Source organism: Diplotaxodon limnothrissa, linkage group LG13 (genome assembly GCF_057381915.1).
Source record: "Diplotaxodon limnothrissa isolate DT_005_m linkage group LG13, D_limnothrissa_male_GT1.1, whole genome shotgun sequence".
Taxonomy (NCBI): domain Eukaryota; kingdom Metazoa; phylum Chordata; class Actinopteri; order Cichliformes; family Cichlidae; genus Diplotaxodon; species Diplotaxodon limnothrissa.
The window spans coordinates 24262376-24274189 of record NC_140608.1 but is presented as its reverse complement, the minus strand read 5'-3'; the positions used below and the strand labels follow the sequence as shown (position 1 = coordinate 24274189).

The following is an 11814-nucleotide window of genomic DNA, read 5'->3' as shown; positions in this document are numbered from 1 at the left end:
TTCAAACTTTGATGAGATTCTCAGTTCCAGAAACATTGAATAATCCCCACAGCTTAATACTCCCGCCACAGTGTTTCATTGTGGGGACAGTGTTCTTCTGATTGTTCTTTCTCCAAACATAAACAGTTTCATCTCATCTGACGAAAGGGCATGCTTCCAGTATGAATACCCTTTCTCCAGGTTGTCCTTAGCACACTTTAGTCTGGCTTGAAGGCATTTCTCTCGGTCTGTGTCTTCTTTGAGACTCCAATTCTTGACTTGACTAAGTCGTTCACGAGTGTATTAACAGTTGTCATTAGACACGTCTCTCGCTAGTTTTCTTTCCAGTCTTTGAAATCTTTTGCTCCCTCTGCCAGGCTTCTTCTATACTGTGTGGCTCTCTTTGAATTTCTTGATGATATTTCTCACTCCACGTCTTGATGCATGGAAATGCTGTGATAACTTTGTGTGTCTATCTCCTGCTTTCTGGGCATCACCAATTCTTTTATTAAGCCTAAACTGTTTTTTATTTTGGTGCTTTCTTATCTTACAGCTCAAACCTTTCCTGAAGTTTTGGGTGTTTTTCTGAAATGATTCTGATATTTGTGCAAAAAGAAATCATTTATGCTTTCTAAAGAAAACTCGAATGCTTAGAAATACTGTGTTGAAAGTCCCTTGTTCTCTTAAAACAGCAGTTGGGAAAATTTGGTGGGGGGGGGGGGGGGGGTCTAATAATTTTGTCCTCATCTGTACCTAATAAAGTGGCTAGTTTGCTATCTTCCATATAAACAAAAACAACAAGCCACCACAGGTACTTTTTTTAGGATGAATGCAGGTAACTCAAAACTAAATACAACCTTGTTTAAAGGCTTGCCAGTGTGCAGCTGAAAAAGAGGAGTCCCCTCCCCAGACATCTCTCCCGCCCCTTCCCAGAATCTGAACTTTTTGTCCCGCTTCTAATGTTTTCATTAGGAAAGTGAGCTCAACCAAGTCAGGGAGGGAAGGATTAGAAAGCAAAGGACCGAACACGGGGCAGAGAGGGAGAAGGGAAGAGCTTTATGGAAGCAGAAATCTTTGGGTTTTTATCCTAATTTTGAGTTAAAAGAGATTTCGGGGCTCTCACTTCTTTGTTTCTTTTCTCTCACACTCCTCACTCTTTGCCACCAGCTGCACGCCAGGTTTCTGTCTTCATCATGAGCTGCCCCTCCGGCTCCTCGATTGGACTCCTCCTCCTCCTGATTGGCTATGCCGCAGCAGGTAAGTGCGGTGTGTATCGTGGTGGAGGTGGGGGTCACAGGTCAAACAGGAAGAGTCAGAGAACACAGAACAGAGATCAGCGTTTTGATTTGCTAAAACTGATTTATGGATCAGCTTAGTGGAGATACATCCGATCATCTCCATCCTACTACATGTTTGTAGCACAGTGCAATGGACTTTAGAGGTTTACAGATGTGTGTGCGTCTGTGTGTGTGTGTTTGTGTGTGCGTGCTCACATGAGCGCCAAACTGACATCATGCATGTTTGAGTGTGTTCGGGATTTTGCCAGCACATCTGTTACTAATTTAACTGCAGCTCTGGCTACACTTGAGCGAATACGTTGCGAGTATTTCTCAAACGATCACTTCATGTATCGTGTTCATCTGCCGCTTCAAACCAGCATTTCTGAGCTCTGCGTGTTCCAGTGTCACCGAAATCTAATGGAAATTCAGAAATATGTGGGACAATCCCTCAGAGCCAAATCTGTGTGTGACAGCCTCAGAGTGTGAATTACACTGACTTCATACTACAAGAATGGCCAACTGCAGGAAGCAAACAGAGTGAACACACACAAACACACAGACCACAGTTGATGTCATCTAAAAACTTCGTTTTTATTTCACACACTAAGTATGAAAAGATAATTGGGTCATACAATAGTTATATTAAAAAGAAAAGATGTAAATGCTACAAAAAGAAAAAGTAGTGAAAACAGTTGAACTGTCACAGAGCAAGAGGCAAAAGCAGTGGACGTGACAGTTGACTTGTACGCACAGAAACCAGATGGCTTTTCTGATGAACTTAACACGCTGAAAATAGTTCAAGTTCGTTTGTTTTTATATGAAAGAATGGAAGTGTCAGTGAAAAGTGAAGTCAAGTGCAATCAGCTGATTATATTCAAGCAAAGCACGGCTAGTGCTGTCTTTAGTTATTTCACAGTCAGCTGAAAGTAGCATTCAGCTGACTGATGTGTCAACTAAACTGGAGTCACTGCATGCCACCGAACCAGCCATCCATCCATCATCCATCCATCAAGCCAACCATCCATCCATCCATCTAGCAGCCATCCTTCTATCCATCATCCATGCATCAGCCATCCATCCATCCATTCATCCATCCATCCATCCATCCATCCAGCAGCCATCCATGCATCAAGCCAACCATCCATCAAGCCAACCATCCATCCATCCATCCATCCATCCAGCAGCCATCCATGCATCAAGCCAACCATCCATCCATCAAGCCAACCATCCATCCATCCATCCATCCATCCATCCATCCATCCATCCAGCAGCCATCCATCCATCCAGCAGCCATCCATCCATCAAGCCAACCATCCATCCATCCATCCATCCATCTAGCAGCCATCCTTCTATCCATCATCCATGCATCAGCCATCCATCCATCCATCCATCCATCCAGCAGCCATCCATGCATCAAGCCAACCATCCATCCATCAAGCCAACCAACCATCCATCCATCCATCCAGCAGCCATCCATCCAGCAGCCATCCATCCATCCATCCATCCATCCATCCATCCATCCATCCATCCATCCATCCAGCAGCCATCCATCCATCAAGCCAACCATCCATCCATCCATCCATCCATCCATCTAGCAGCCATCCTTCTATCCATCATCCATGCATCAGCCATCCATCCATCCATCCATCCATCCATCCATCCATCCATCCATCCATCCATCCATCCATCTAGCAGCCATCCTTCTATCCATCATCCATGCATCAGCCATTCATCCATCCATCCATCCATCCATCCATCCATCCATCCTTCTACCCATCCATCCATCCATCCATCCATCCATCTAGCAGCCATCCTTCTATCCATCATCCATGCATCAGCCATTCATCCATCCATCCATCCATCCATCCATCCATCCATCCATCCATCCACCCACCCATCCATCCATCCATCCATCCATCCATAGCTTGATTTCAAAGTCAAAGTCAACTTTATTTGTCGATTCTGCCACATGTACAGGACATACAGAGAATAGAAATTGCGTTACTCTCAATCCCTAGATAAATAGCAAATGAACATTTAAATATATTTAAATATAAAAGTGATTAAAAATGCAAGTAAAATAATTAAAAAGTAAAAATTTAAATAAATACAATTTTACATATAACAAGAAAGCTATACAATATACAATATAATGGGTAAGTGACATTGAGTGTAAACCAGGCAGAGTAGTGCAAATAGGCAAATAGTGCAAATGGAGATTTAGTAATGTACGGTAAGAGAAAGTGTAACAACAAAGTCTTATGAGGTAATGGCAGTCCAATGCTCCACAAAGTGACTGGTAACTGGTGCAGGCCAGTGAGTGAGTCAGAGAGTGTGTGTGTTTGTGTGTGTGTGACAGAGTTCAGTGAGACCGTGGAGGAGAGAGGGGAGAGGGGGCAGAATCGGGAGGGAGTTAAGCTTCCTGACAGCCTGATGGATGAAGCTGTCCTTCAGCCTGCTGGTCCTGGCCTGGAGACTCCGCAGTCTCCTCCCCGACGGCAGCAGCTTGAAGAAGCTTTGCATTGGGTGCGTGGGATCAGCCGCTATGCAAAGGGCTTTTTTAGTGAGACGGGTGCTGTAAACCTCTACAGGAAATCTCTGTCCTAATTTATGCAGTAACTGAAATCTTGTATCACCAACCTTCCACACCATTCAAGTCATTGTGGTATGCATCGACCTGGCGTGTAGTTATACTTCTCAGGAGGTTCATGTCAGGTTACATAGAAGGCTGTTAAAATGGGGTTCTGGTTCTGGTGTTAGGTACAAAGTAGATCTGACGCAGAAGTATAATTCACGTGTAAGCAGGGATGACCTCCCGCTTCCCAGCTACCTCCTCCAGCTCTTCCGGTGGGATACCAAGACCAAGCCAGCCGAGAGATGTATTCTCTCCTGCTTCTGCTTCTAGGAGGCTTCCAGGAGGCTGTTTTACTCTGAACCCTTTCCAAGTGTCCAAGCTTCTCACTCTATATCTATTTGAGAGTACCACCACCCCAGGGGAAGTAATTTCATTCCTTCTGTCATTGCCAGAAGCTCGTGACCATGGGTAGAAGTAGAAATATGGGTCCACTGGTAAATCACCAACTGTGCTTTTATGCTCAGCTCTCTCTTTACTACAACAGACCAGTACTGCAGAAGGTTTTAAACTGAAAGGAGAAGGTAAAGTTACCCAACCAAAGTGTCAGTTTGGATGTCAGCAGTGTGGAGTAAGGAGGAAAGGTCTGAAATGTCAGCTGACTTGTAGCTTAAACTTTAAAAGTAATGTGGCTGTCAGTTAAACAGTGAGCTCTGACCTGTATTGACTTTTCAATTTTACACTCAGCTGAACTCCTGCTCTCCTATAGAGAGCCATGCAAAGCATCACATACAAACACGCTCAACACACACACCAGGTAGTTGACCTTTGTCCTCAGCTGCAGCTGTGTTAGATCGTCATATCTGTGTTTGCTTTTCCTGTGGTGTGTTTTCTTGATGTGTGTTTACGTGTGCATGTGCATTTCTTAACCTCTTGGAAGAGCTCTGAAAGAGGAAAAACAGTCTTCAGCGAGATGGCCTGAAAGCACATGCCAACATAAACAGGAACAAATGCCTTCTTGCCGTTTGTTAACACAAGCTGGCGATTTCGCATCCGACCCTTTTTATTGCATCTGCAAAAAAAGGCAGACTCAGTGGGCGCCACATACATCACAAACTTCAGCATGTAGCTCCCCGTTGCAAGTTTTACTCTAAAAGAGCAGGCTGCGCTGTGTACACGCTGACACTTAGATGGAAGCGCAGTTGTGGTTTGGAGGGATTTCAGCCCCCCTCACTCCCAACCAGATCCCCCTTTCTTCCCCCTGTTGTTTTTGATTTTGAAACCAGCAGCACATTCACTACAACAAAAGATTGTGGTTGTTGTGAGATGCAACAGCGAGAACCGCCACTTTGATAAATTCACATCTGGCTCTTTAGTGTAGATCCAGTGTAGGAAAACTTCATGTCTTTTGCAGACTTTTCATAATTCATCTGTCACTGTCAAATCAAAGCAGCGAGCTTTGCCAAGTCCTCATACACAAGAGTGAGTGCAACAAAACCCCCACTGCGGAGCACACACCGAGGCAGACATCTGCTTAGTCCGCTTGCTGGGAAGCCTGATGAATTTAATGTACCTTCCATCATCCATCGCTCTTTCTTGGCCCGATTCCTGCATGTACTGAACTTGGCACTCGCTGGACACCATAATGGTGCTTGTAAAAATGTTTCCATGAGAGGCTGTGGTAAAATCAGGGCAGCTTGATGTTCAGGTACAGCTGAACAAGGGAGTACAACTCTTTGTGTGTTGGCCACAAAAGAAAAAATGACTAATTGACCCCTAACTACAATACTTAGTTAGGGGTCAGGGTCAGCCAAACACTTCATAAAGATCACTAATTCTCAATAACATGCTGTCAAGCCTTAGCCGTCTACATTCACACCAAGTGTTTCGTTGTTTCTAAATGAGAGTGACTTCACAGCTGCAAGCATTCAGCCAGTGGATGAGACAGTCACTTTACTTTATAAAGAATAAATACTATCAAGGGGAGCTTGGCCTGTCGCCGATAAGAAGACGTTAAAAAAAGAAGCAGAGAGCTGCAAGTGAACGGAAGCGTCCCCCAAATACCCGGGCTTCAAAGAGAAACAGATAATTGGAAACTTAAGTGTGAGAAGGGAAATGCCTGGGACAATGCATGTGGCCCTCTCTGGCCTGCTGAAGCGAATTAACACCAAGCATCACGGCTGTCTCCTCAGCATACTAACTGTGGCCTTCAAGTAGGCCTGATCAATCGGCTGCTGTTTAACTAAAGAGTCACATAATTCAAGAAAATATAAACTGTTAAAAGGAGCATTGCATTTGGAAACGAGCAGATAAGCAACATAAGCTAAAAGCACATTTCCTCTGGTTAGTTTTCAGCTCTACATTAAAGATGTACATCAGATGGCAAAGACTTGTTTCTTTATAAGGACATGTAACAATAATATAAACTTTGATATTTGTTTTCTTTGCAAGATAAAGTCAATCTGCACAGAAACCTTTTCAGTTTTAAAGACAAACTAAACCCAAAGTGTAATTCTTGAGCTTGTTTACATGGAGTACCGTTGTGTTTGCATGGCCAAACGCTGCACGCATTTAACATATAGATTTAAAAGACACATTCAAGGGGCTTAGGGACACAGCACCCATCAATAACTTAAAATCGCATTTAAAGTACACATGGTATCTTACTGGATTCACATGTTTGCAGGCAATCTGAAGGTTTTATCTGCAGGCTGATTATTTAACCTTCAGAATAATTCATTTATATTTGAAATATATTAATATTCTCTATAATATGAATGTTAACGGCACAGAGACAACACAAAAAATTAAAAACGAAAGGTTTCACATAGTTTTAGGAGTACTTGGCGTAGGGTTTAAGTCCTGTTTGTCTTCAGCTTGGCTAGAAAGAATTATTATCGTTTGTTACGCTGTATGTCTATGATATATAAGGACTTCAGTTCTAATTGGTCACCATGTTTTTAAGTGTTTAGTCAAACAAAACTCTGTTGACTTTCGTGACTGTAGATGCATATACATTCATATGGTACGATCATTGTAGTAAGAAAACTTCAAACTACAGTCAATTGTTTAGCTTAGCTTGACAGAAATAGTGGAAAACATAAGAAATAATTAAACTGGCTTTGTCTGAAGGGAACAAAATCAGCCACAAGCTCCTCTAAAACCTCTCAGACAGAGCAGGAAATACATTTTCATCCTCAAACACTCAGTGAGACAAATGTAGAGATGATGATAGATGCAAGCTAGCTAGCACAGACGCCAGTTTGGGAGTGTTTTTTGTCCTTAGACTAATTCACCTCACCATGAACTCTTCTTCTTCTCATATTTCCCTCCAGTCTTGTTGTCTTTTAACTCCTCTTCTCTCTCGGTTTTTGAAACAGTTTGACAAAGCCCCGAGCTGCCACTCAAGCTAACAAATCCAGAGCCTTTTTGGTGGCATGGATGGAAGAAATATTAGTGGGTAGCCACAAAATTTTGCTTCACCACGAGTCAGTAATACATGAGAATGTGATAATGAAGTCCTGACCACAAGTTAATAAGGCACTGTGGCAACATCTTAGTAATGCATGGCCACAAGATACGAACTCTGTTTACCCACCCGTCAAGTACGGCTATTATCTCATAAAGCAGGAACGAACTGGATTTAATTGGATTTTGTTTTATTTCTGAATGATTATCAAGACCCATCAAGATTTTCATCAGACTGTTAACATTTCCCATGATGTGGTAAACTCCACACGGTTTGCCAACAAAGGGTTTTAGGTTGCCAAATATTGTGTATAAAAAACACTTTGGACTCATAGATATGAGCAATGTTGACAGGAAGTGCCTTTATTTCTTATTTAGTGGTTACAATGATGTTAGAAACAAGAGGCAAGAGTTTGTACATTATTCTTCGTAAAGCTACAGTATGTTGGCAAGAATATTCAGTTTGAACCACACCCATGTGGTTATTATTTGAGGCTTGCTCTATTTTTTAAATGTATTCATGCTTTGGGGGGATAACAGCCCTATTAAGCCCAGAGTTGTAGGTAAATGGCAGATTTCACATCTTATGGCTATGCACTGCTAAGACACTGCCATGTTTAAATGATGTGCTTCCCGTGCATAATTAAACTGTGACCAGCAGCTGCATGTCCCGTAAAAACATGCCTGCTTTTGCATTATCTTTGCATGCAGTTGCATTGTTCTAATTTACCTCCAATCCTGCGTGAACACAGTGAGCCTAGGATTACACAACTCTGAGCTGATATAAAACAGATGAGTGATCCGTCTTTTAGTTCAGCTCTCCTAATCAGCTGGCTAGTTCCTGTAGTGTGTGACTAAAGTTTTGTTAAGCTCACAGGAATAAATTCATCTCCTTATTCTCGTCTCTCATACGGTGTTAAAAACAGCATATTATTAAGTACCTTTCATGATTCATTATTATATCTTGTTTGCTTATACTGTGCATCTGTAACACTGAGTATACATCTAATGTGTTTTCAGGTCCTGAGCCCCACCTTCTGCCTCAAGCAGCGCGTTCAAGCGCCTGTCAGGAGCACACGAATCTTCACCACCGCCTGGATGTAGTGGAGAAGGTGTAGTTTCTAATCTAACCTCACATTTAGGCCTCAGTGGTTTGAAACCATCAGGGTTTGGAAGTCCCTCCCTCCTTGGTTTTGACAGAATGAATGCCCAATATTCCTCAACATTTCCTTTTTCATAACATTATTAATACACTAGTGATCTACTCCAGATCTCTACATCATCTCATCCAGCAAACCCCAGTCCTACTCAGACCTTACCTTGCATTACCAGCTGTTTTGGGAAACTGTTTTATTCATTCAGATTCATCAGTGATGATTCTATTATTCATACTACAACTTATTAATGTATTATTTACTTGTCAACCACGCATGTCTCACGCTTCCTGCAGCAAGTGGAGGACACAGTTGAAAAGTTGGAGGTTGAGCTGGCTGCTCTTCTGGATGCCATTGAGGCCCCAAAGTGGCGCCACCTGATGGACAATGTGGGAAAGACGGCTGTGGACATCCTTGAAGATCCAGTAGAGAGAAGCCAGTCCTGAGCCAAGCAGACATCCATATAGGGTGGACTTTGAATTTTCTTGTTAAAGAGAAACTGTCTATGCATTTATTCTATATTTTTCCATATGAAGTTTGTATCATACAAAAAAAAGAAAAAAAAAGAGGAATTGTTTTGAACAAAGCCAAGCCTCTGCATTATGTATACTTACAAATCCTGTGACAGCCTTGTCTCTATTCTAGTCAGTCCTAGATTCCTCTTCACTGTACGCTGCTATTTAGAGATCAGTTCACCAGGGACGCCTCTGTTCACCCAGTACATGCCCCTGCTCTTCACTGCCCCCTACTGTCTGCAAACAAACTTTGCCATTAAAGCTGCATTTGGGTAAAAATGACACACACGCCAAATTATTGGAAGGAGATTTATTTTCATTATCAAAGCGATTGAAGCAGCATGTTTTCTGAACACACGGAGCAGTTTCCGTTTCAGCAACAAGGCCTTTTACTGATTCCCTGTAAAAATCCTGCAGCACAAGAACATTATGCAAAGTAGGATCATAAGGGAGGAAACAAGTGGCATGGATCACATTTTTCTTCTTGATTTCTTTTCTCGACGGGGCACTGAGTTTCAAACTGTAACCACAGACTTAAGACACCTACAGAATCTCAAAAGAGTCGGTGAGAAAATGGTTGAGACATGCTGCTGCTGGTCAAACTATATAGCATGATGGCTTGTTTTAAAACACAGAACATTAATACATGAAGAAATATGTCGGGAGGGTTTGCACGCACGATCCAAGTAGGAATGATCACTGATATCAAGGAACGAAAGCCTAGATTAGTTTGGTGTAACTTTGAGAAAAGTTACGCCTAAATTAACTGTTAAAATCAAATATTTTCCATTTACATAATTAACACATTGTTCCACACACTCCTCAGGCCTACGGTGAGTCTGATGCTGTGCCGACAGAGTCTGAGAAATAACCACAAATGGAGACAATCAGTTTTGTTTTGTTTTTTTTTTCTTTTTCTTTTTTAATGCAGCAATTTCTGTATTGAGGTGAAGTGAAAACATGCCCCAGTTTCAAATCTTCATCTTCTGCTGCAGAGACAACAATGCAACACTTAATCCACAACAGACACACAGCTGCTGACCTCATTCCACTCACCATGAGGGTACGAGCCTGTATACTTGGAACAAAGCATTAAGACAACCTACAGGATGTCAAAAAGGTACTGCATATCATCTAAAATATCATGCCGTCCATGTAACACTGGGATTATACAATTTGTACAGCTTAAAGTAAACAGTCACGCAGGCCGGTTATACTCTGATTTTGGACTGTGTCGATAATCAGGTGAGCGTCGAGGTATGCTATTACCAAAAGCTTGTGCATGCACAAATCAGCCGGTAGGGCTCAAGCTCCAGGCTTTGGCAAAAAACAGGCTTATACTGTAAAGGTACATGCAAAAATAAAAGCACAGGGCTCAAGACTATTCAATTTCTCACATGTTTTGGCAGACTTGGAAGATAACATTTCATGTCTCTTTAAGAAAGCTTCTTAATCTAATCATAATGTAGTGTTTTAAAGAAACAGCTTACTTTTGGGAAACACACCTATTTGCTTTCCCTTTGGGAACAAGGTCAAAGCATCTGTCACGTTTGAGCGTCAACTGTACAGCTAGAGCTGGGGAACTGTTAGCCTAGCTTAACAGTAGAAGTTACGTCATTTTATCAACTTCCTACTTGTCTGAGTTTTATTGGAGGTTTAAAAATTCAACAAGCGCTTAATAATAGATCCATTTTATTAAAAAAAAAAAAACTTTATCAAGCAGTCAGCCTGCGTTTTGAAAGTATCAGCTATTAGGTTAGCTTAAAATTAGCTATGGTGACTACACAGCAGCCATTTTGACATAAAATGCTAAATAAACATAGGTCAACTTATCACATTAATTAAAGCTTTTCAAAGTTAAAATAACAGAACGTTTATTAATGTCATTTGTAGAACATGTTTACCTGGTATTTCATATTAAAAAGGCTGGTGTGAAGAAGCTGTAATCACAAGTCTCCGTATCCTAGCGTCGAATGTTAGCAAGCTAGCTAAGAGCTAACATGTCATAAGCCAAATATGATACTGTCTTTTGTCTCTTTTGATAGAGGTTAATGCTATGTTCACATCATATCAGAGTTACTGTGAACACTGTAAATATTTTTCAACCCTGCATGTGCGAAACTGCATGTGAGTAAAACGACTCAGCTCCTAGAAAAAATATTCATTGTGAGCTAGGCTAACACATCGATCTGTCATATGAGACTAATAGTGAAGAAGCCCACACCTGAATTAATAAGCTATGTATTATTACAGTAGACTATACGGAGCTCTGTGTGCTTTATATTTCATGTTAGATTGATATTCAAGTTTCCATTTGAAACATGTCAACTGGTAACACTTTACTATCAAGTGACATTACTTGAATAAAATGTATCAGAGTTTGGCTTTTTTTCATAATTATGTTAGAACAATCTGTTACTAGGCAACTCTCACATTATAACACTGAAAGAACATTAACACAGAATTTATCAAGTTCTTATTTGTAGCTTTAAAAACAGAAAGACGTTACAAAGCTAGAGCTGCCCTGCCAGCAAAATCCCAACTCTTGCCTGTCACATGACCATCAGCCCGAAATCAAACCATTGGTGGTTCAGCAGCCCAGTTAGTGGTGTAGCTACATGTTGAACGTTTTATCCATCCTTTAAGGACCACTCATTCACTACATCTAGCTGTTTAACCAGCAGAGCACATTAACACTACATTAATATTTATATAAGAATTAATCACACAAGACAAATGTTAACTTCTAAGCTTTTACAGGTTTTGGTAAGGTGTTTTGCCCTGTGGCTACTCTTTATGTTAAGCTAGGCTAATCACTACCTGACTCTAGCTCTTTATTTAAAACA

At 41.4% G+C, this 11814-nt stretch overlaps 1 protein-coding gene across 1 annotated transcript; it reads left to right on the top strand.

Moving 5' to 3' along the window:
• The first annotated feature begins 968 nt into the window (after positions 1 to 968).
• Positions 969 to 8899, top strand: LOC146620342 (placenta-specific protein 9-like). Its single transcript, XM_085369561.1, has 3 exons — positions 969 to 1236; positions 8320 to 8411; positions 8750 to 8899. Exons 1-3 carry the CDS (start codon positions 1173 to 1175, stop codon positions 8897 to 8899), a joined length of 306 nt encoding a protein of 101 aa, XP_085225687.1. The 5' UTR covers positions 969 to 1172.
• Positions 8900 to 11814: the final 2915 nt, after the last annotated feature.